The sequence below is a fragment of the Haliotis rufescens genome, unplaced genomic scaffold (genome assembly GCF_023055435.1).
Source record: "Haliotis rufescens isolate VD_foot unplaced genomic scaffold, xgHalRufe1.0.p SCAF_36, whole genome shotgun sequence".
NCBI lineage: Eukaryota > Metazoa > Mollusca > Gastropoda > Lepetellida > Haliotidae > Haliotis > Haliotis rufescens.
Window position 1 is genome coordinate 2990186 of NW_025964068.1, and position 25496 is coordinate 3015681.

The window sequence follows — 25496 nt, forward strand, 5'->3', positions numbered from 1 at the left end:
AAGTGCTTACCCACTCTTTCTTGCAGATTAAGAAACTATTGGATAGATAGTTAGTGTTTCATACATGTTAATAGTTTTGTCCTCAGTATTTATACAGAAAGTATTTGAGTATCAATGCTGAGAGGAAATTTACGTGGCTGTCTTTATTGACTACATATCAGGTGAGCTATAATGCCATGGCACTATTTTGTGCAGTTCGCATAATGTTTTGTTATCAGCTGTAAGCTGTAGTCTGGGAAATATATTGAGATTATAAACAGGTTATGCTTTGGTGTCAAGAATATCATACATTGGAAATAATAATTGTATTATGTGAGCCATTGGTAAGCATAAATTGCGAGTGACTATACAATGCCAGAGTGATCTGTACCACTTTTGATCATAATATAGTGACAAATGATTTTGCTGACAGAAACACACACACTTGGAGGACCCACTATCTAAACATTGTAGAAACAACAGCCTACTGAGCAAACGGGCCTAGGATTGTGGAAGCTTATTGGTTGTTTGCATCGATAACACTATTCAATAAACATTTAGGATATGCCATGCACAAATGTTGAGATTGGATGCAGAAAAAGAATGACACTGCATCCCAAGGGACCCACAATAATGTTCATTGTACCTATAGTACGTCAAGAGCAGTTACGGGTGTCTGTCATCTTATCCATCGATCATAACCACTGTCCACTTGATCATTGATTCATTCCAGGCTCTAAAATAGTCATATAAACGTACAGTACACTACACCATTATATTAGTCATATTGCCTGCAAGGACCCTTCAAATTAATTATTCGGGACCCCTGGACCCCCACTTTGGTAAGTCAAGGTAAAACCCTATGTATGCTTTCATAAAACAAATTGTGTAACATTGTTCAGCTGTTATGTTGCTTCTCTTGCAGCTGTGGAGAAAAAACCAACCAAAGCAGAACTTCGAAAGCAGAAGAAAGGACATAAGAAAAAGAAACAAAGAGTCAACCTGCCCAAAGTTAATCTGGACAAGTAAGCAACTCACATCCTCAAAGTATCAGTTATAACAGACAGAGAAACACTACCACAATACAATCTAAACATACCGGGGATTGCAGACAGGGAAACACCACCAGGCTACAATCTAAACATACCGGGTATTGCAGACAGGGAAACACCACCATAATACAATCTAAACATACCGGGGATTGCAGACAGAGAAACACCACCAGGCTACAATCTAAACATACCTCGTATTGCAGACAGAGAAACACCACCAGGATACAATCTAAACATACCGGGGATTGCAGACAGGGAAACACCACCAGGATACAATCTAAACATACCGGGGATTGCAGACAGGAGAACACCACCAGGATACAATCTAAACATACCGGGGATTGCAGAAAGAGAAACACCACCAGGCTACAATCTAAACATACCGGGGATTGCAGACAGAGAAACACCACCAGGCTACAATCTAAACATACCGGGCATTGCAGACAGGGAAACACCACCAGGATACAATCTAAACATACCGGGGATTGCAGACAGAGAAACACCACCAGGATACAATCTAAACATACCGGGGATTGCAGACAGAGAAACACCACCAGGATATCTAAACATACCGGGGATTGCAGACAGAGAAACATAACCAGGATACAATCTAAACATACCGGGTATTGCAGACAGAGAAACACCACCGGGCTACAATCTAAACATACTAGGGATTGCAGACAGAGAAACACCACCAGGCTACAATCTAAACATACCGGGGATTGCAGACAGAGAAACACAACCAGGATACAATCTAAACATACTAGGGATTGCAGACAGAGAAACACCACCAGGCTACAATCTAAACATACCGGGGATTGCAGACAGAGAAACACAACCAGGATACAATCTAAACATACCGGGGATTGCAGACAGAGAAACACCACCAGGATACAATCTAAGCATACCGGGGATTGCAGACAGAGAAACACCACCAGGATACAATCTAAACATACCGGGGATTGCAGACAGGGAAACACCACCAGGATACAATCTAAACATACCGGGTATTGCAGACAGAGAAACACCACCAGGCTACAATCTAAACATACCGGGGATTGCAGACAGAGAAACACCACCAGGATACAATCTAAACATACCTGGTATTGCAGACAAAGAAACACCACCAGGATACAATCTAAACATACCTGGTATTGCAGACAGAGAAACACCACCAGGATACAATCTAAACATACCTGGTATTGCAGACAGAGAAACACCACCAGGATACAATCTAAACATACCGGGGATTGCAGACAGAGAAACACCACCAGGATACAATCTAAACATACCGGGTATTGCAGACAGAGAAACACCACCAGGATACAATCTAAACATACCGGGGATTGCAGACAGAGAAACACAACCAGGATACAATCTAAACATACCTCGTATTGCAGACAGAGAAACACCACCAGGATACAATCTAAACATACCGGGGATTGCAGACAGAGAAACACCACCATAATACAATCTAAACACACCGTTGATCGCAGACAGAGAAACACCACCAGGATACAATCTAAACATACCGGGGATTGCAGACAGAGAAACACCACCATAGTACAATCTAAACACACCGTTGATCGCAGACAGAGAAACACCACCAGGATACAATCTAAACATACCGTTGATCGCAGACAGAGAAACACCACCATAATACAATCTAAACACACCGTTGATCGCAGACAGAGAAACACCACCAGGATACAATCTAAACATACCGGGGATTGCAGACAGAGAAACACAACCAGGATACAATCTAAACATACCGGGGATTGCAGACAGAGAAACACCACCAGGATACAATCTAAACATACCGGGGATTGCAGACAGAGAAACACCACCATAATACAATCTAAACATACCGGGCATTGCAGACAGAGAAACACCACCAGGATACAATCTAAACATACCGGGTATTGCAGACAGAGAACACCACCAGGATACAATCTAAACATACCGGGGATTGCAGACAGAGAAACACCACCAGGATACAATCTAAACATACCGGGGATTGCAGACAGGGAAACACCACCAGGATACAATCTAAACATACCGGGGATTGCAGACAGAGAAACACCACCAGGATACAATCTAAACATACCGGGGATTGCAGACAGAGAAACACCACCACGATACAATCTAAACATACCGGGGATTGCAGACAGAGAAACACCACCAGGATACAATCTAAACATACCGGGGATTGCAGACAGAGAAACACCACCAGGCTACAATCTAAACATACCGGGGATTGCAGACAGAGAAACACCACCAGGCTACAATCTAAACATACCGGGGATTGCAGACAGGGAAACACCACCGGGCTACAATCTAAACATACCGGGTATTGCAGACAGAGAAACACCACCAGGATACAATTTAAACATACCAGGGATTGCAGACAGAGAAACACCACCAGGATACAATCTAAACATACCGGGGATTGCAGACAGGGAAACACCACCGGGCTACAATCTAAACATACCGGGGATTGCAGACAGGGAAACACCACCGGGCTACAATCTAAACATACCGGGTATTGCAGACAGAGAAACACCACCAGGATACAATCTAAACATACCGGGGATTGCAGAAAGAGAAACACCATCAGGCTACAATCTAAACATACCGGGCATTGCAGACAGAGAAACACCACCAGGATACAATCTAAACATACCGGGGATTGCAGACAGGGAAACACCACCAGGATACAATCTAAATGTATCTGTTACTGCAGACAGGGAAACACCACCAGGATACAATCTAAATGTATCTGTTACTGCAGAGAGGGAAACACCACTGGGATACAATCTAAATGTATCAGTTACTGCAGAGAGGGAAACACCACCAGGATACAATCTAAATGTATCTGTTACTGCAGACAGGGAAACACCACTGGGATACAATCTAAATGTATCTGTTACTGCAGACAGGGAAACACCACTGGGATACAATCTAAATGTATCAGTTACTGCAGACAGGGAAACACCACTGGAATACAATCTAAATATATCTGTTACTGCAGACAGGGAAACACCACTGGGATACAATCTAAATGTATCTGTTACTGCAGACAGGGAAACACCACTGGGATACAATCTAAATGTATCTGTTACTGCAGACAGGGAAACACCACTGGGATACAATCTAAATGTATCTGTTACTGCAGACAGGGAAACACCACCAGGATACAATCTAAATGTATCAGTTACTGCAGAGAGGGAAACACCACTGGGATACAATCTAAATGTATCTGTTACTGCAGACAGGGAAACACCACTGGGATACAATCTAAATGTATCTGTTACTGCAGAGAGGGAAACACCACCAGGATACAATCTAAATGTATCTGTTACTGCAGACAGGGAAACACCACCAGGATACAATCTAAATGTATCAGTTACTGCAGAGAGGGAAACACCACCAGGATACAATCTAAATGTATCTGTTACTGCAGACAGGGAAACACCACTGGCATACAATCTAAATGTATCAGTTACTGCAGACAGGGAAACACCACTGGGATACAATCTAAATGTATCTGTTACTGCAGACAGGGAAACACCACTGGGATACAATCTAAATGTATCTGTTACTGCAGACAGGGAAACACCACTGGGATACAATCTAAATGTATCAGTTACTGCAGAGAGGGAAACACCACTGGGATACAATCTAAATGTATCAGTTACTGCAGACAGGGAAACACCACTGGAATACAATCTAAATGTATCTGTTACTGCAGACAGGGAAACACCACTGGGATACAATCTAAATGTATCTGTTACTGCAGACAGGGAAACACCACTGGGATACAATCTAAATGTATCTGTTACTGCAGACAGGGAAACACCTCTGGGATACAATCTAAATGTATCTGTTACTGCAGACAGGGAAACACCACTGGGATACAATCTAAATGTATCTGTTACTGCAGACAGGGAAACACCACTGGGATACAATCTAAATGTATCTGTTACTGCAGACAGGGAAACACCACTGGGATACAATCTAAATGTATCAGTTACTGCAGAGAGGGAAACACCACCAGGATACAATCTAAATGTATCTGTTACTGCAGAGAGGGAAACACCACTGGGATACAATCTAAATGTATCAGTTACTGCAGACAGGGAAACACCACTGGAATACAATCTAAATGTATCTGTTACTGCAGACAGGGAAACACCACTGGGATACAATCTAAATGTATCAGTTACTGCAGACAGGGAAACACCACTGGGATACAATCTAAATGTATCAGTTACTGCAGAGAGGGAAACACCACCAGGATACAATCTAAATGTATCAGTTACTGCAGACAGGGAAACACCACTGGGATACAATCTAAATGTATCTGTTACTGCAGACAGGGAAACACCACTGGGATACAATCTAAATGTATCTGTTACTGCAGAGAGGGAAACACCACTGGAATACAATCTAAATGTATCTGTTACTGCAGAGAGGGAAACACCACTGGAATACAATCTAAATGTATCTGTTACTGCAGAGAGGGAATCACCACTGGGATACAATCTAAATGTATCTGTTACTGCAGACAGGGAAACACCACTGGGATACAATCTAAATGTATCTGTTACTGCAGACAGGGAAACACCACCAGGATACAATCTAAATGTATCAGTTACTGCAGAGAGGGAAACACCACTGGGATACAATCTAAATGTATCTGTTACTGCAGACAGGGAAACACCACTGGGATACAATCTAAATATATCTGTTACTGCAGACAGGGAAACACCACCAGGATACAATCTAAATGTATCAGTTACTGCAGAGAGGGAAACACCACTGGGATACAATCTAAATGTATCAGTTATTGCAGACAGGGAAACACCACTGGGATACAATCTAAATGTATCTGTTACTGCAGACAGGGAAACACCACTGGGATACAATCTAAATGTATCTGTTACTGCAGACAGGGAAACACCACTGGAATACAATCTAAATGTATCTGTTACTGCAGACAGGGAAACACCACTGGGATACAATCTAAATGTATCTGTTACTGCAGAGAGGGAAACACCACCAGGATACAATCTAAATGTATCTGTTACTGCAGACAGGGAAACACCACTGGGATACAATCTAAATGTATCTGTTACTGCAGACAGGGAAACACCACTGGGATACAATCTAAATGTATCTGTTACTGCAGAGAGGGAAACACCACCAGGATACAATCTAAATGTATCTGTTACTGCAGAGAGGGAAACACCACTGGGATACAATCTAAATGTATCTGTTACTGCAGAGAGGGAAACACCACTGGAATACAATCTAAATGTATCTGTTACTGCAGACAGGGAAACACCACTGGGATACAATCTAAATGTATCTGTTACTGCAGACAGGGAAACACCACTGGGATACAATCTAAATGTATCAGTTACTGCAGACAGGGAAACACCACTGGGATACAATCTAAATGTATCTGTTACTGCAGACAGGGAAACACCACTGGAATACAATCTAAATGTATCTGTTACTGCAGACAGGGAAACACCACTGGGATACAATCTAAATGTATCTGTTACTGCAGAGAGGGAAACACCACCAGGATACAATCTAAATGTATCAGTTACTGCAGACAGGGAAACACCACTGGGATACAATCTAAATGTATCAGTTACTGCAGAGAGGGAAACACCACTGGGATACAATCTAAATGTATCTGTTACTGCAGACAGGGAAACACCACTGGGATACAATCTAAATGTATCAGTTACTGCAGAGAGGGAAACACCACCAGGATACAATCTAAATGTATCTGTTACTGCAGAGAGGGAAACACCACTGGGATACAATCTAAATGTATCAGTTACTGCAGACAGGGAAACACCACTGGAATACAATCTAAATGTATCTGTTACTGCAGACAGGGAAACACCACTGGGATACAATCTAAATGTATCTGTTACTGCAGACAGGGAAACACCACTGGGATACAATCTAAATGTATCAGTTACTGCAGAGAGGGAAACACCACCAGGATACAATCTAAATGTATCAGTTACTGCAGACAGGGAAACACCACTGGGATACAATCTAAATGTATCTGTTACTGCAGACAGGGAAACACCACTGGGATACAATCTAAATGTATCTGTTACTGCAGAGAGGGAAACACCACTGGAATACAATCTAAATGTATCTGTTACTGCAGAGAGGGAAAGACCACTGGAATACAATCTAAATGTATCTGTTACTGCAGAGAGGGAATCACCACTGGGATACAATCTAAATGTATCTGTTACTGCAGACAGGGAAACACCACTGGGATACAATCTAAATGTATCTGTTACTGCAGACAGGGAAACACCACCAGGATACAATCTAAATGTATCAGTTACTGCAGAGAGGGAAACACCACTGGGATACAATCTAAATGTATCTGTTACTGCAGACAGGGAAACACCACTGGGATACAATCTAAATATATCTGTTACTGCAGACAGGGAAACACCACCAGGATACAATCTAAATGTATCAGTTACTGCAGAGAGGGAAACACCACTGGGATACAATCTAAATGTATCAGTTACTGCAGAGAGGGAAACACCACTGGGATACAATCTAAATGTATCAGTTATTGCAGACAGGGAAACACCACTGGGATACAATCTAAATGTATCTGTTACTGCAGACAGGGAAACACCACTGGGATACAATCTAAATGTATCTGTTACTGCAGACAGGGAAACACCACTGGAATACAATCTAAATGTATCTGTTACTGCAGACAGGGAAACACCACTGGGATACAATCTAAATGTATCTGTTACTGCAGAGAGGGAAACACCACCAGGATACAATCTAAATGTATCTGTTACTGCAGACAGGGAAACACCACTGGGATACAATCTAAATGTATCTGTTACTGCAGACAGGGAAACACCACTGGGATACAATCTAAATGTATCTGTTACTGCAGAGAGGGAAACACCACCAGGATACAATCTAAATGTATCTGTTACTGCAGAGAGGGAAACACCACTGGGATACAATCTAAATGTATCTGTTACTGCAGAGAGGGAAACACCACTGGAATACAATCTAAATGTATCTGTTACTGCAGACAGGGAAACACCACTGGGATACAATCTAAATGTATCTGTTACTGCAGACAGGGAAACACCACTGGGATACAATCTAAATGTATCTGTTACTGCAGACAGGGAAACACCACTGGAATACAATCTAAATGTATCTGTTACTGCAGACAGGGAAACACCACTGGGATACAATCTAAATGTATCTGTTACTGCAGAGAGGGAAACACCACTGGGATACAATCTAAATGTATCAGTTACTGCAGACAGGGAAACACCACTGGGATACAATCTAAATGTATCTGTTACTGCAGAGAGGGAAACACCACTGGAATACAATCTAAATGTATCTGTTACTGCAGAGAGGGAAAGACCACTGGAATACAATCTAAATGTATCTGTTACTGCAGAGAGGGAATCACCACTGGGATACAATCTAAATGTATCTGTTACTGCAGACAGGGAAACACCACTGGGATACAATCTAAATGTATCTGTTACTGCAGACAGGGAAACACCACCAGGATACAATCTAAATGTATCAGTTACTGCAGAGAGGGAAACACCACTGGGATACAATCTAAATGTATCTGTTACTGCAGACAGGGAAACACCACTGGGATACAATCTAAATATATCTGTTACTGCAGACAGGGAAACACCACCAGGATACAATCTAAATGTATCAGTTACTGCAGAGAGGGAAACACCACTGGGATACAATCTAAATGTATCTGTTACTGCAGACAGGGAAACACCACTGGGATACAATCTAAATGTATCAGTTACTGCAGAGAGGGAAACACCACCAGGATACAATCTAAATGTATCTGTTACTGCAGAGAGGGAAACACCACTGGGATACAATCTAAATGTATCAGTTACTGCAGACAGGGAAACACCACTGGAATACAATCTAAATGTATCTGTTACTGCAGACAGGGAAACACCACTGGGATACAATCTAAATGTATCTGTTACTGCAGACAGGGAAACACCACTGGGATACAATCTAAATGTATCAGTTACTGCAGAGAGGGAAACACCACCAGGATACAATCTAAATGTATCAGTTACTGCAGACAGGGAAACACCACTGGGATACAATCTAAATGTATCTGTTACTGCAGACAGGGAAACACCACTGGGATACAATCTAAATGTATCTGTTACTGCAGAGAGGGAAACACCACTGGAATACAATCTAAATGTATCTGTTACTGCAGAGAGGGAAAGACCACTGGAATACAATCTAAATGTATCTGTTACTGCAGAGAGGGAATCACCACTGGGATACAATCTAAATGTATCTGTTACTGCAGACAGGGAAACACCACTGGGATACAATCTAAATGTATCTGTTACTGCAGACAGGGAAACACCACCAGGATACAATCTAAATGTATCAGTTACTGCAGAGAGGGAAACACCACTGGGATACAATCTAAATGTATCTGTTACTGCAGACAGGGAAACACCACTGGGATACAATCTAAATATATCTGTTACTGCAGACAGGGAAACACCACCAGGATACAATCTAAATGTATCAGTTACTGCAGAGAGGGAAACACCACTGGGATACAATCTAAATGTATCAGTTATTGCAGACAGGGAAACACCACTGGGATACAATCTAAATGTATCTGTTACTGCAGACAGGGAAACACCACTGGGATACAATCTAAATGTATCTGTTACTGCAGACAGGGAAACACCACTGGAATACAATCTAAATGTATCTGTTACTGCAGACAGGGAAACACCACTGGGATACAATCTAAATGTATCTGTTACTGCAGAGAGGGAAACACCACCAGGATACAATCTAAATGTATCTGTTACTGCAGACAGGGAAACACCACTGGGATACAATCTAAATGTATCTGTTACTGCAGACAGGGAAACACCACTGGGATACAATCTAAATGTATCTGTTACTGCAGAGAGGGAAACACCACCAGGATACAATCTAAATGTATCTGTTACTGCAGAGAGGGAAACACCACTGGGATACAATCTAAATGTATCTGTTACTGCAGAGAGGGAAACACCACTGGAATACAATCTAAATGTATCTGTTACTGCAGACAGGGAAACACCACTGGGATACAATCTAAATGTATCTGTTACTGCAGACAGGGAAACACCACTGGGATACAATCTAAATGTATCTGTTACTGCAGACAGGGAAACACCACTGGAATACAATCTAAATGTATCTGTTACTGCAGACAGGGAAACACCACTGGGATACAATCTAAATGTATCTGTTACTGCAGAGAGGGAAACACCACTGGGATACAATCTAAATGTATCAGTTACTGCAGACAGGGAAACACCACTGGGATACAATCTAAATGTATCTGTTACTGCAGAGAGGGAAACACCACTGGAATACAATCTAAATGTATCTGTTACTGCAGAGAGGGAAAGACCACTGGAATACAATCTAAATGTATCTGTTACTGCAGAGAGGGAATCACCACTGGGATACAATCTAAATGTATCTGTTACTGCAGACAGGGAAACACCACTGGGATACAATCTAAATGTATCTGTTACTGCAGACAGGGAAACACCACCAGGATACAATCTAAATGTATCAGTTACTGCAGAGAGGGAAACACCACTGGGATACAATCTAAATGTATCTGTTACTGCAGACAGGGAAACACCACTGGGATACAATCTAAATATATCTGTTACTGCAGACAGGGAAACACCACCAGGATACAATCTAAATGTATCAGTTACTGCAGAGAGGGAAACACCACTGGGATACAATCTAAATGTATCAGTTATTGCAGACAGGGAAACACCACTGGGATACAATCTAAATGTATCTGTTACTGCAGACAGGGAAACACCACTGGGATACAATCTAAATGTATCTGTTACTGCAGACAGGGAAACACCACTGGAATACAATCTAAATGTATCTGTTACTGCAGACAGGGAAACACCACTGGGATACAATCTAAATGTATCTGTTACTGCAGAGAGGGAAACACCACCAGGATACAATCTAAATGTATCTGTTACTGCAGACAGGGAAACACCACTGGGATACAATCTAAATGTATCTGTTACTGCAGACAGGGAAACACCACTGGGATACAATCTAAATGTATCTGTTACTGCAGAGAGGGAAACACCACCAGGATACAATCTAAATGTATCTGTTACTGCAGAGAGGGAAACACCACTGGGATACAATCTAAATGTATCTGTTACTGCAGAGAGGGAAACACCACTGGAATACAATCTAAATGTATCTGTTACTGCAGACAGGGAAACACCACTGGGATACAATCTAAATGTATCTGTTACTGCAGACAGGGAAACACCACTGGGATACAATCTAAATGTATCTGTTACTGCAGACAGGGAAACACCACTGGAATACAATCTAAATGTATCTGTTACTGCAGACAGGGAAACACCACTGGGATACAATCTAAATGTATCTGTTACTGCAGAGAGGGAAACACCACTGGGATACAATCTAAATGTATCAGTTACTGCAGACAGGGAAACACCACTGGGATACAATCTAAATGTATCAGTTACTGCAGAGAGGGAAACACCACTGGGATACAATCTAAATGTATCTGTTACTGCAGACAGGGAAACACCACCAGGATACAATCTAAATGTATCTGTTACTGCAGACAGGGAAACACCACTGGGATACAATCTAAATGTATCAGTTACTGCAGAGAGGGAAACACCACTGGGATACAATCTAAATGTATCAGTTACTGCAGACAGGGAAACACCACTGGAATACAATCTAAATGTATCAGTTACTGCAGACAGGGAAACACCACTGGGATACAATCTAAATGTATCTGTTACTGCAGACAGGGAAACACCACTGGGATACAATCTAAATGTATCTGTTACTGCAGACAGGGAAACACCTCTGGGATACAATCTAAATGTATCTGTTACTGCAGACAGGGAAACACCACTGGGATACAATCTAAATGTATCTGTTACTGCAGAGAGGGAAACACCACCAGGATACAATCTAAATGTATCTGTTACTGCAGACAGGGAAACACCACCAGGATACAATCTAAATGTATCAGTTACTGCAGAGAGGGAAACACCACCAGGATACAATCTAAATGTATCTGTTACTGCAGACAGGGAAACACCACTGGGATACAATCTAAATGTATCAGTTACTGCAGACAGGGAAACACCACTGGGATACAATCTAAATGTATCAGTTACTGCAGACAGGGAAACACCACTGGGATACAATCTAAATGTATCTGTTACTGCAGACAGGGAAACACCACTGGGATACAATGTAGATGTATCAGTTACTGCAGACAGGGAAACACCACTGGGATACAATCTAAATGTATCAGTTACTGCAGACAGGGAAACACCACTGGGATACAATCTAAATGTATCTGTTACTGCAGACAGGGAAACACCACTGGGATACAATCTAAATGTATCTGTTACTGCAGACAGGGAAACACCACTGGGATACAATCTAAATGTATCTGTTACTGCAGACAGGGAAACACCTCTGGGATACAATCTAAATGTATCTGTTACTGCAGACAGGGAAACACCACTGGGATACAATCTAAATGTATCTGTTACTGCAGACAGGGAAACACCACTGGGATACAATCTAAATGTATCTGTTACTGCAGACAGGGAAACACCACTGGGATACAATCTAAATGTATCAGTTACTGCAGAGAGGGAAACACCACCAGGATACAATCTAAATGTATCTGTTACTGCAGAGAGGGAAACACCACTGGGATACAATCTAAATGTATCAGTTACTGCAGACAGGGAAACACCACTGGAATACAATCTAAATGTATCTGTTACTGCAGACAGGGAAACACCACTGGGATACAATCTAAATGTATCAGTTACTGCAGACAGGGAAACACCACTGGGATACAATCTAAATGTATCAGTTACTGCAGAGAGGGAAACACCACCAGGATACAATCTAAATGTATCAGTTACTGCAGACAGGGAAACACCACTGGGATACAATCTAAATGTATCTGTTACTGCAGACAGGGAAACACCACTGGGATACAATCTAAATGTATCTGTTACTGCAGAGAGGGAAACACCACTGGAATACAATCTAAATGTATCTGTTACTGCAGAGAGGGAAACACCACTGGAATACAATCTAAATGTATCTGTTACTGCAGAGAGGGAATCACCACTGGGATACAATCTAAATGTATCTGTTACTGCAGACAGGGAAACACCACTGGGATACAATCTAAATGTATCTGTTACTGCAGACAGGGAAACACCACCAGGATACAATCTAAATGTATCAGTTACTGCAGACAGGGAAACACCACTGGGATACAATCTAAATGTATCTGTTACTGCAGACAGGGAAACACCACTGGGATACAATCTAAATATATCTGTTACTGCAGACAGGGAAACACCACCAGGATACAATCTAAATGTATCAGTTACTGCAGAGAGGGAAACACCACTGGGATACAATCTAAATGTATCAGTTATTGCAGACAGGGAAACACCACTGGGATACAATCTAAATGTATCTGTTACTGCAGACAGGGAAACACCACTGGGATACAATCTAAATGTATCTGTTACTGCAGACAGGGAAACACCACTGGAATACAATCTAAATGTATCTGTTACTGCAGACAGGGAAACACCACTGGGATACAATCTAAATGTATCTGTTACTGCAGAGAGGGAAACACCACCAGGATACAATCTAAATGTATCTGTTACTGCAGACAGGGAAACACCACTGGGATACAATCTAAATGTATCTGTTACTGCAGACAGGGAAACACCACTGGGATACAATCTAAATGTATCTGTTACTGCAGAGAGTGAAACACCACCAGGATACAATCTAAATGTATCTGTTACTGCAGAGAGGGAAACACCACTGGGATACAATCTAAATGTATCTGTTACTGCAGAGAGGGAAACACCACTGGAATACAATCTAAATGTATCTGTTACTGCAGACAGGGAAACACCACTGGGATACAATCTAAATGTATCTGTTACTGCAGACAGGGAAACACCACTGGAATACAATCTAAATGTATCTGTTACTGCAGACAGGGAAACACCACTGGGATACAATCTAAATGTATCTGTTACTGCAGAGAGGGAAACACCACTGGGATACAATCTAAATGTATCAGTTACTGCAGACAGGGAAACACCACTGGGATACAATCTAAATGTATCAGTTACTGCAGAGAGGGAAACACCACTGGGATACAATCTAAATGTATCTGTTACTGCAGACAGGGAAACACCACCAGGATACAATCTAAATGTATCTGTTACTGCAGACAGGGAAACACCACTGGGATACAATCTAAATGTATCAGTTACTGCAGAGAGGGAAACACCACTGGGATACAATCTAAATGTATCAGTTACTGCAGACAGGGAAACACCACTGGAATACAATCTAAATGTATCAGTTACTGCAGACAGGGAAACACCACTGGGATACAATCTAAATGTATCTGTTACTGCAGACAGGGAAACACCACTGGGATACAATCTAAATGTATCTGTTACTGCAGACAGTGAAACACCTCTGGGATACAATCTAAATGTATCTGTTACTGCAGACAGGGAAACACCACTGGGATACAATCTAAATGTATCTGTTACTGCAGAGAGGGAAACACCACCAGGATACAATCTAAATGTATCTGTTACTGCAGACAGGGAAACACCACCAGGATACAATCTAAATGTATCAGTTACTGCAGAGAGGGAAACACCACTGGGATACAATCTAAATGTATCAGTTACTGCAGACAGGGAAACACCACTGGAATACAATCTAAATGTATCAGTTACTGCAGACAGGGAAACACCACTGGGATACAATCTAAACGTATCTGTTACTGCAGACAGGGAAACACCACTGGGATACAATCTAAATGTATCTGTTACTGCAGACAGGGAAACACCTCTGGGATACAATCTAAATGTATCTGTTACTGCAGACAGGGAAACACCACTGGGATACAATCTAAATGTATCTGTTACTGCAGACAGGGAAACACCACTGGGATACAATCTAAATGTATCTGTTACTGCAGAGAGGGAAACACCACTGGAATACAATCTAAATGTATCTGTTACTGCAGACAGTGAAACACCACTGGAATACAATCTAAATGTATCTGTTACTGCAGACAGGGAAACACCACTGGGATACAATCTAAATGTATCTGTTACTGCAGACAGGGAAACACCACCAGGATACAATCTAAATGTATCAGTTACTGCAGACAGGGAAACACCACTGGGATACAATCTAAATGTATCTGTTACTGCAGACAGGGAAACACCACTGGGATACAATCTAAATATATCTGTTACTGCAGACAGGGAAACACCACCAGGATACAATCTAAATGTATCAGTTACTGCAGAGAGGGAAACACCACTGGGATACAATCTAAATGTATCAGTTATTGCAGACAGGGAAACACCACTGGGATACAATCTAAATGTATCTGTTACTGCAGACAGGGAAACACCACTGGGATACAATCTAAATGTATCTGTTACTGCAGACAGGGAAACACCACTGGAATACAATCTAAATGTATCTGTTACTGCAGACAGGGAAACACCACTGGGATACAATCTAAATGTATCTGTTACTGCAGAGAGGGAAACACCACCAGGATACAATCTAAATGTATCTGTTACTGCAGACAGGGAAACACCACTGGGATACAATCTAAATGTATCTGTTACTGCAGACAGGGAAACACCACTGGGATACAATCTAAATGTATCTGTTACTGCAGAGAGGGAAACACCACCAGGATACAATCTAAATGTATCTGTTACTGCAGAGAGGGAAACACCACTGGGATACAATCTAAATGTATCTGTTACTGCAGAGAGGGAAACACCACTGGAATACAATCTAAATGTATCTGTTACTGCAGACAGGGAAACACCACTGGGATACAATCTAAATGTATCTGTTACTGCAGACAGGGAAACACCACTGGCATACAATCTAAATGTATCTGTTACTGCAGACAGGGAAACACCACTGGGATACAATCTAAATGTATCTGTTACTGCAGAGAGGGAAACACCACTGGGATACAATCTAAATGTATCAGTTACTGCAGACAGGGAAACACCACTGGGATACAATCTAAATGTATCAGTTACTGCAGAGAGGTAAACACCACTGGGATACAATCTAAATGTATCTGTTACTGCAGACAGGGAAACACCACCAGGATACAATCTAAATGTATCTGTTACTGCAGACAGGGAAACACCACTGGGATACAATCTAAATGTATCAGTTACTGCAGAGAGGGAAACACCACTGGGATACAATCTAAATGTATCAGTTACTGCAGGCAGGGAAACACCACTGGAATACAATCTAAATGTATCAGTTACTGCAGACAGGGAAACACCACTGGGATACAATCTAAATGTATCTGTTACTGCAGACAGGGAAACACCACTGGGATACAATCTAAATGTATCTGTTACTGCAGACAGTGAAACACCTCTGGGATACAATCTAAATGTATCTGTTACTGCAGACAGGGAAACACCACTGGGATACAATCTAAATGTATCTGTTACTGCAGAGAGGGAAACACCACCAGGATACAATCTAAATGTATCTGTTACTGCAGACAGGGAAACACCACCAGGATACAATCTAAATGTATCAGTTACTGCAGAGAGGGAAACACCACTGGGATACAATCTAAATGTATCAGTTACTGCAGACAGGGAAACACCACTGGAATACAATCTAAATGTATCTGTTACTGCAGACAGGGAAACACCACTGGGATACAATCTAAATGTATCAGTTACTGCAGAGAGGGAAACACCACCAGGATACAATCTAAATGTATCTGTTACTGCAGAGAGGGAAACACCACCAGGATACAATCTAAATGTATCAGTTACTGCAGACAGGGAAACACCACTGGAATACAATCTAAATGTATCTGTTACTGCAGACAGGGAAACACCACTGGGATACAATCTAAATGTATCAGTTACTGCAGACAGGGAAACACCACTGGGATACAATCTAAATGTATCAGTTACTGCAGACAGGGAAACACCACTGGGATACAATCTAAATGTATCAGTTACTGCAGAGAGGGAAACACCACCGGGATACAATCTAAATGTATCAGTTACTGCAGACAGGGAAACACCACTGGGATACAATCTAAATGTATCTGTTACTGCAGACAGGGAAACACCACTGGGATACAATCTAAATGTATCTGTTACTGCAGAGAGGGAAACACCACTGGAATACAATCTAAATGTATCTGTTACTGCAGAGAGGGAAACACCACTGGAATACAATCTAAATGTATCTGTTACTGCAGAGAGGGAATCACCACTGGGATACAATCTAAATGTATCTGTTACTGCAGACAGGGAAACACCACTGGGATACAATCTAAATGTATCTGTTACTGCAGACAGGGAAACACCACCAGGATACAATCTAAATGTATCAGTTACTGCAGACAGGGAAACACCACTGGGATACAATCTAAATGTATCTGTTACTGCAGACAGGGAAACACCACTGGGATACAATCTAAATATATCTTTTACTGCAGACAGGGAAACACCACCAGGATACAATCTAAATGTATCAGTTACTGCAGAGAGGGAAACACCACCAGGATACAATCTAAATGTATCAGTTATTGCAGACAGGGAAACACCACTGGGATAGAATCTAAATGTATCTGTTACTGCAGACAGGGAAACACCACTGGGATACAATCTAAATGTATCTGTTACTGCAGACAGGGAAACACCACTGGAATACAATCTAAATGTATCTGTTACTGCAGACAGGGAAACACCACTGGGATACAATCTAAATGTATCTGTTACTGCAGAGAGGGAAACACCACCAGGATACAATCTAAATGTATCTGTTACTGCAGACAGGGAAACACCACTGGGATACAATCTAAATGTATCTGTTACTGCAGACAGGGAAACACCACTGGGATACAATCTAAATGTATCTGTTACTGCAGAGAGGGAAACACCACCAGGATACAATCTAAATGTATCTGTTACTGCAGAGAGGGAAACACCACTGGGATACAATCTAAATGTATCTGTTACTGCAGAGAGGGAAACACCACTGGAATACAATCTAAATGTATCTGTTACTGCAGACAGGGAAACACCACTGGGATACAATCTAAATGTATCTGTTACTGCAGACAGGGAAACACCACTGGGATACAATCTAAATGTATCTGTTACTGCAGACAGGGAAACACCACTGGAATACAATCTAAATGTATCTGTTACTGCAGACAGGGAAACACCACCAGGATACAATCTAAATGTATCTGTTACTGCAGAGAGGGAAACACCACCAGGATACAATCTAAATGTATCAGTTACTGCAGACAGGGAAACACCACTGGGATACAATCTAAATGTATCAGTTACTGCAGAGAGGGAAACACCACTGGGATACAATCTAAATGTATCTGTTACTGCAGACAGGGAAACACCACTGGGATACAATCTAAATGTATCTGTTACTGCAGAGAGGGAAACACCACTGGGATACAATCTAAATGTATCAGTTACTGCAGAGAGGGAAACACCACTGGGATACAATCTAAATGTATCAGTTACTGCAGACAGGGAAACACCACTGGAATACAATCTAAATGTATCAGTTACTGCAGACAGGGAAACACCACTGGGATACAATCTAAATGTATCTGTTACTGCAGACAGGGAAACACCACTGGGATACAATCTAAATGTATCTGTTACTGCAGAGAGGGAAACACCTCTGGGATACAATCTAAATGTATCTGTTACTGCAGACAGGGAAACACCACTGGGATACAATCTAAATGTATCTGTTACTGCAGACAGGGAAACACCACTGGAATACAATCTAAATGTATCTGTTACTGCAGAGAGGGAAAGACCACTGGAATACAATCTAAATGTATCTGTTACTGCAGAGAGGGAATCACCACTGGGATACAATCTAAATGTATCTGTTACTGCAGACAGGGAAACACCACTGGAATACAATCTAAATGTATCTGTTACTGCAGACAGGGAAACACCACTGGGATACAATCTAAATGTATCTGTTACTGCAGAGAGGGAAACACCACCAGGATACAATCTAAATGTATCTGTTACTGCAGACAGGGAAACACCACTGGGATACAATCTAAATGTATCTGTTACTGCAGACAGGGAAACACCACTGGGATACAATCTAAATGTATCTGTTACTGCAGAGAGGGAAACACCACCAGGATACAATCTAAATGTATCTGTTACTGCAGAGAGGGAAACACCACTGGGATACAATCTAAATGTATCTGTTACTGCAGAGAGGGAAACACCACTGGAATACAATCTAAATGTATCTGTTACTGCAGACAGGGAAACACCACTGGGATACAATCTAAATGTATCTGTTACTGCAGACAGGGAAACACCACTGGGATACAATCTAAATGTATCTGTTACTGCAGACAGGGAAACACCACTGGAATACAATCTAAATGTATCTGTTACTGCAGACAGGGAAACACCACCAGGATACAATCTAAATGTATCTGTTACTGCAGAGAGGGAAACACCACCAGGATACAATCTAAATGTATCAGTTACTGCAGACAGGGAAACACCACTGGGATACAATCTAAATGTATCAGTTACTGCAGAGAGGGAAACACCACTGGGATACAATCTAAATGTATCTGTTACTGCAGACAGGGAAACACCACCAGGATACAATCTAAATGTATCTGTTACTGCAGAGAGGGAAACACCACTGGGATACAATCTAAATGTATCAGTTACTGCAGAGAGGGAAACACCACTGGGATACAATCTAAATGTATCAGTTACTGCAGACAGGGAAACACCACTGGAATACAATCTAAATGTATCAGTTACTGCAGACAGGGAAACACCACTGGGATACAATCTAAATGTATCTGTTACTGCAGACAGGGAAACACCACTGGGATACAATCTAAATGTATCTGTTACTGCAGAGAGGGAAACACCTCTGGGATACAATCTAAATGTATCTGTTACTGCAGACAGGGAAACACCACTGGGATACAATCTAAATGTATCTGTTACTGCAGACAGGGAAACACCACTGGGATACAATCTAAATGTATCTGTTACTGCAGACAGGGAAACACCACCAGGATACAATCTAAATGTATCAGTTACTGCAGAGAGGGAAACACCACCAGGATACAATCTAAATGTATCTGTTACTGCAGAGAGGGAATCACCACTGGGATACAATCTAAATGTATCAGTTACTGCAGACAGGGAAACACCACTGGAATACAATCTAAATGTATCTGTTACTGCAGACAGGGAAACACCACTGGGATACAATCTAAATGTATCAGTTACTGCAGACAGGGAAACACCACTGGGATACAATCTAAATGTATCTGTTACTGCAGAGAGGGAAACACCACCAGGATACAATCTAAATGTATCAGTTACTGCAGACAGGGAAACACCACTGGGATACAATCTAAATGTATCTGTTACTGCAGACAGGGAAACACCACTGGGATACAATCTAAATGTATCTGTTACTGCAGAGAGGGAAACACCACTGGAATACAATCTAAATGTATCTGTTACTGCAGAGAGGGAAACACCACTGGAATACAATCTAAATGTATCTGTTACTGCAGAGAGGGAATCACCACTGGGATACAATCTAAATGTATCTGTTACTGCAGAGAGGGAAACACCACTGGGATACAATCTAAATGTATCTGTTACTGCAGACAGGGAAACACCACCAGGATACAATCTAAATGTATCAGTTACTGCAGAGAGGGAAACACCACTGGGATACAATCTAAATGTATCTGTTACTGCAGACAGGGAAACACCACTGGGATACAATCTAAATATATCTGTTACTGCAGACAGGGAAACACTACCAGGATACAATCTAAATGTATCAGTTACTGCAGAGAGGGAAACACCACTGGGATACAATCTAAATGTATCAGTTATTGCAGACAGGGAAACACCACTGGGATACAATCTAAATGTATCTGTTACTGCAGACAGGGAAACACCACTGGGATACAATCTAAATGTATCTGTTACTGCAGACAGGGAAACACCACTGGAATACAATCTAAATGTATCTGTTACTGCAGACAGGGAAACACCACTGGGATACAATCTAAATGTATCTGTTACTGCAGAGAGGGAAACACCACTAGGATACAATCTAAATGTATCTGTTACTGCAGACAGGGAAACACCACTGGAATACAATCTAAATGTATCTGTTACTGCAGACAGGGAAACACCACTGGGATACAATCTAAATGTATCTGTTACTGCAGAGAGGGAAACACCACTGGGATACAATCTAAATGTATCTGTTACTGCAGAGAGGGAAACACCACTGGAATACAATCTAAATGTATCTGTTACTGCAGACAGGGAAACACCACTGGGATACAATCTAAATGTATCTGTTACTGCAGACAGGGAAACACCACTGGGATACAATCTAAATGTATCTGTTACTGCAGACAGGGAAACACCACTGGAATACAATCTAAATGTATCTGTTACTGCAGACAGGGAAACACCACTGGGATACAATCTAAATGTATCTGTTACTGCAGAGAGGGAAACACCACCAGGATACAATCTAAATGTATCAGTTACTGCAGACAGGGAAACACCACTGGGATACAATCTAAATGTATCAGTTACTGCAGAGAGGGAAACACCACTGGGATACAATCTAAATGTATCTGTTACTGCAGACAGGGAAACACCACCAGGATACAATCTAAATGTATCTGTTACTGCAGAGAGGGAAACACCACTGGGATACAATCTAAATGTATCTGTTACTGCAGACAGGGAAACACCACTGGGATACAATCTAAATGTATCAGTTACTGCAGACAGGGAAACACCACTGGGATACAATCTAAATGTATCAGTTACTGCAGAGAGGGAAACACCACTGGAATACAATCTAAATGTATCTGTTACTGCAGACAGGGAAACACCACTGGGATACAATCTAAATGTATCTGTTACTGCAGACAGGGAAACACCACCAGGATACAATCTAAATGTATCAGTTACTGCAGACAGGGAAACACCACTGGAATACAATCTAAATATATCTGTTACTGCAGACAGGGAAACACCACTGGGATACAATCTAAATGTATCTGTTACTGCAGACAGGGAAACACCACTGGGATACAATCTAAATGTATCAGTTACTGCAGACAGGGAAACACCACCAGGATACAATCTAAATGTATCTGTTACTGCAGAGAGGGAAACACCACTGGGATACAATCTAAATGTATCAGTTTCTGCAGACAGGGAAACACCACCAGGATACAATCTAAATGTATCAGTTACTGCAGACAGGGAAACACCACCAGGATACAATCTAAATGTATCTGTTACTGCAGACAGGGAAACACCACTGGGATACAATCTAAATGTATCTGTTACTGCAGACAGGGAAACACCACTGGGATACAATCTAAATGTATCTGTTACTGCAGACAGGGAAACACCACTGGGATACAATCTAAATGTATCTGTTACTGCAGAGAGGGAAACACCACTGGGATACAATCTAAATGTATCAGTTACTGCAGAGAGGGAAACACCACCAGGATACAATCTAAATGTATCAGTTACTGCAGACAGGGAAACACCACCAGGATACAATCTAAATGTATCAGTTACTGCAGAGAGGGAAACACCACCAGGATACAATCTAAATGTATCTGTTACTACAGACAGGGAAACACCACTGGGATACAATCTAAATGTATCTGTTACTGCAGACAGGGAAACACCACCAGGATACAATCTAAATGTATCTGTTACTGCAGACAGGGAAACACCACCAGGATACAATCTAAATGTATCTGTTACTGCAGACAGGGAAACACCACTGGGATACAATCTAAATGTATCTGTTACTGCAGACAGGGAAACACCACTGGGATACAATCTAAATGTATCTGTTACTGCAGACAGGGAAACACCACTGGGATACAATCTAAATGTATCTGTTACTGCAGAGAGGGAAACACCACTGGGATACAATCTAAATGTATCTGTTACTGCAGAGAGGGAAACACCACTGGGATACAATCTAAATGTATCTGTTACTGCAGACAGGGAAACACCACTGGAATACAATCTAAATGTATCTGTTACTGCAGACAGGCTTGTTTTATGGGGCTACAGTAGCCAAATAGCTTGGTATCCGGAATAAGAGGATGGATAGTAGGCAGATGACTAGTCAACGAGAGGAGATCATTATACCCCTGGACCGATTTAGTGTGTATAATAAACTGGGATCTCGATCAGTTCAGCTGATCATCCCCCACACGGCTGGGGGCAGTCTTGCTTGTCAGGCTGAAGACTCTGGGTCCCCACATGGGTACAATGTGTGAAGCATACTCTTAGTTCCCCCGGCTGTCATTTTGCTGGAATATTGCATAAAGTGGAGTAAGGCCCTCATTCCTCACTGCACGTTATCATGATGAATGATTCATTCAAACAGTTGGGGGATAGCATTATGGTTTGTTAATATCAATTTCTCAATTTAGCTACCTTAATTATTATTTGGAAATGTTTATGATGATAAAACAGACTATTCCCTGTAGTGTGTTATTGGTACATCAGAATGTGTTGAATGGACAGTTGAAAGATAGCAGCATAAAGGTAATGTGTAAAGTGTCTGGGTCTGTATGGTGTGCTGTGTGTTGTGTCAGCTACTCGGTTGTGCCAAGGGATGAGGAGACAGACGTGGACTATGGAGAGCCTGACTCCGATGTGGACGTTGGACTGGAGGACATAGAGGATCTTTCAGACCAGGTCAGTCACCTCTGTGTCCCTATGATAATACTGCTGGTCATCATATCTAGTCTCTTTGATGTAAACCAGAAATGACAGTAGTCAACCTTCCTATGTTTATAAGAGCTGGTTGAGTGTTGCTTTGGCATCAGTCTCCCTTCTGCTTATCATGACTTTGACAACTGTTAAGTGATTTTAGTGTCTCCAATTTTTTCCTCCTGTGGGCATCTTAGGTCAGAGTAAGACTCTTAGCTCATTAAAACCGATTCACCTTGAAGGGCACTTTGTGTCTACATTACCATAAATATTATTCCAAAAGTTAAGAGGCCTTGAGTCGGGGATGATGGGGAGGACATGCTAGTGATTTACAGAGAAGCCTGTGTTGGGATTATGGGAAAAGTGGTCATATTTTCATAAATATCCTGACCTGTACCTGTCCAGATGAAGAGTATGGTGGGGTGGTGGACACATTCTTCAGTTACAAAAGTCCACCTCCTTCTCCATGCGTGTGCCACAAAGGCAAGTGAGATGTTGTGGTTCCTGGTTCCCACTTCACGTTGGTATATATTTGTATTCCAGGAAACTGGTGCCGGCAGCTCTTCTGACCCCATGTACGTTCTGCCGCTGTACTCCCTTCTCTCAAGTGACAAGCAGGTCAAGGTAAGGAGGTCAAGGTCACAACATTGGAAGGGCTCTATAAGTGGCATGTGGGGATTCCAGTTGTAAGAGTATACTGATGATTAGTATGAGATGGTTCTTACCCGTGATCTGGCTGCTTGTGTGTCCTCATGCACCATGGTTGGTCTGACCTAGGAACATAAATGTACCCACGATCATAGGTGCAACGCAGCACAGAGACGTATGATGAGACAACTGGGCCATCCTTGCCTTGGGGGGACTTGAAAGATTACCTGAGGAATAGAAAGTATTTAATATTGTTTATGGGGGGCTACTTACATAAAGTTTGACAATGTTACAATAAAAGTACCTGTCCCTTAGGTGTTTGAGCCTCCCCCAGAAGGATGTCGGCTGTGTGTGGTCGCCACCAATGTTGCTGAGACGTCGCTCACCATCCCCAACATCAAGTATGTTGTGGATACAGGAAAGGTAGGGAGGTTTGATGACCATGCATCATCAGTTCTTCAGTGTATTAAAGCTTTATTCTATTGTTGTAAGTACTCTTGGAGGTGTGTCTGATTATGGCTGGGTTATGAACATGTTGTGAATACCTACATGTCTGTTCAACCAAGGTGTATTTTGTGTGAAAAGAATATTTATGTGTTTATCATTCTGACCGAATATTCTTTCTCATATTTTCCTAAAAGCTCCCATTGTCTGGTGTAGTATTAATGTCAACTTAATAATATCTTTGGTGTAGTGCAGTCACACCACTGACATAACATTA

The 25496-nt window shown here is 41.6% G+C and overlaps 1 protein-coding gene across 2 annotated transcripts in view; it reads left to right on the forward strand.

The window, feature by feature from the left end:
- Positions 1-25496, forward strand: part of LOC124147733 (probable ATP-dependent RNA helicase DHX37) — a 99751-nt gene that overhangs the window by 43284 nt on the left and 30971 nt on the right. For both annotated transcript variants that reach the window (XM_046518484.2, XM_046518485.2), the window contains exons 12-15: positions 905-1004; positions 24010-24112; positions 24671-24751; positions 25091-25198. In XM_046518484.2, coding sequence (XP_046374440.2) covers positions 905-1004; positions 24010-24112; positions 24671-24751; positions 25091-25198 — 392 coding nt within the window. The remainder of the gene's footprint in view (positions 1-904; positions 1005-24009; positions 24113-24670; positions 24752-25090; positions 25199-25496) is intronic.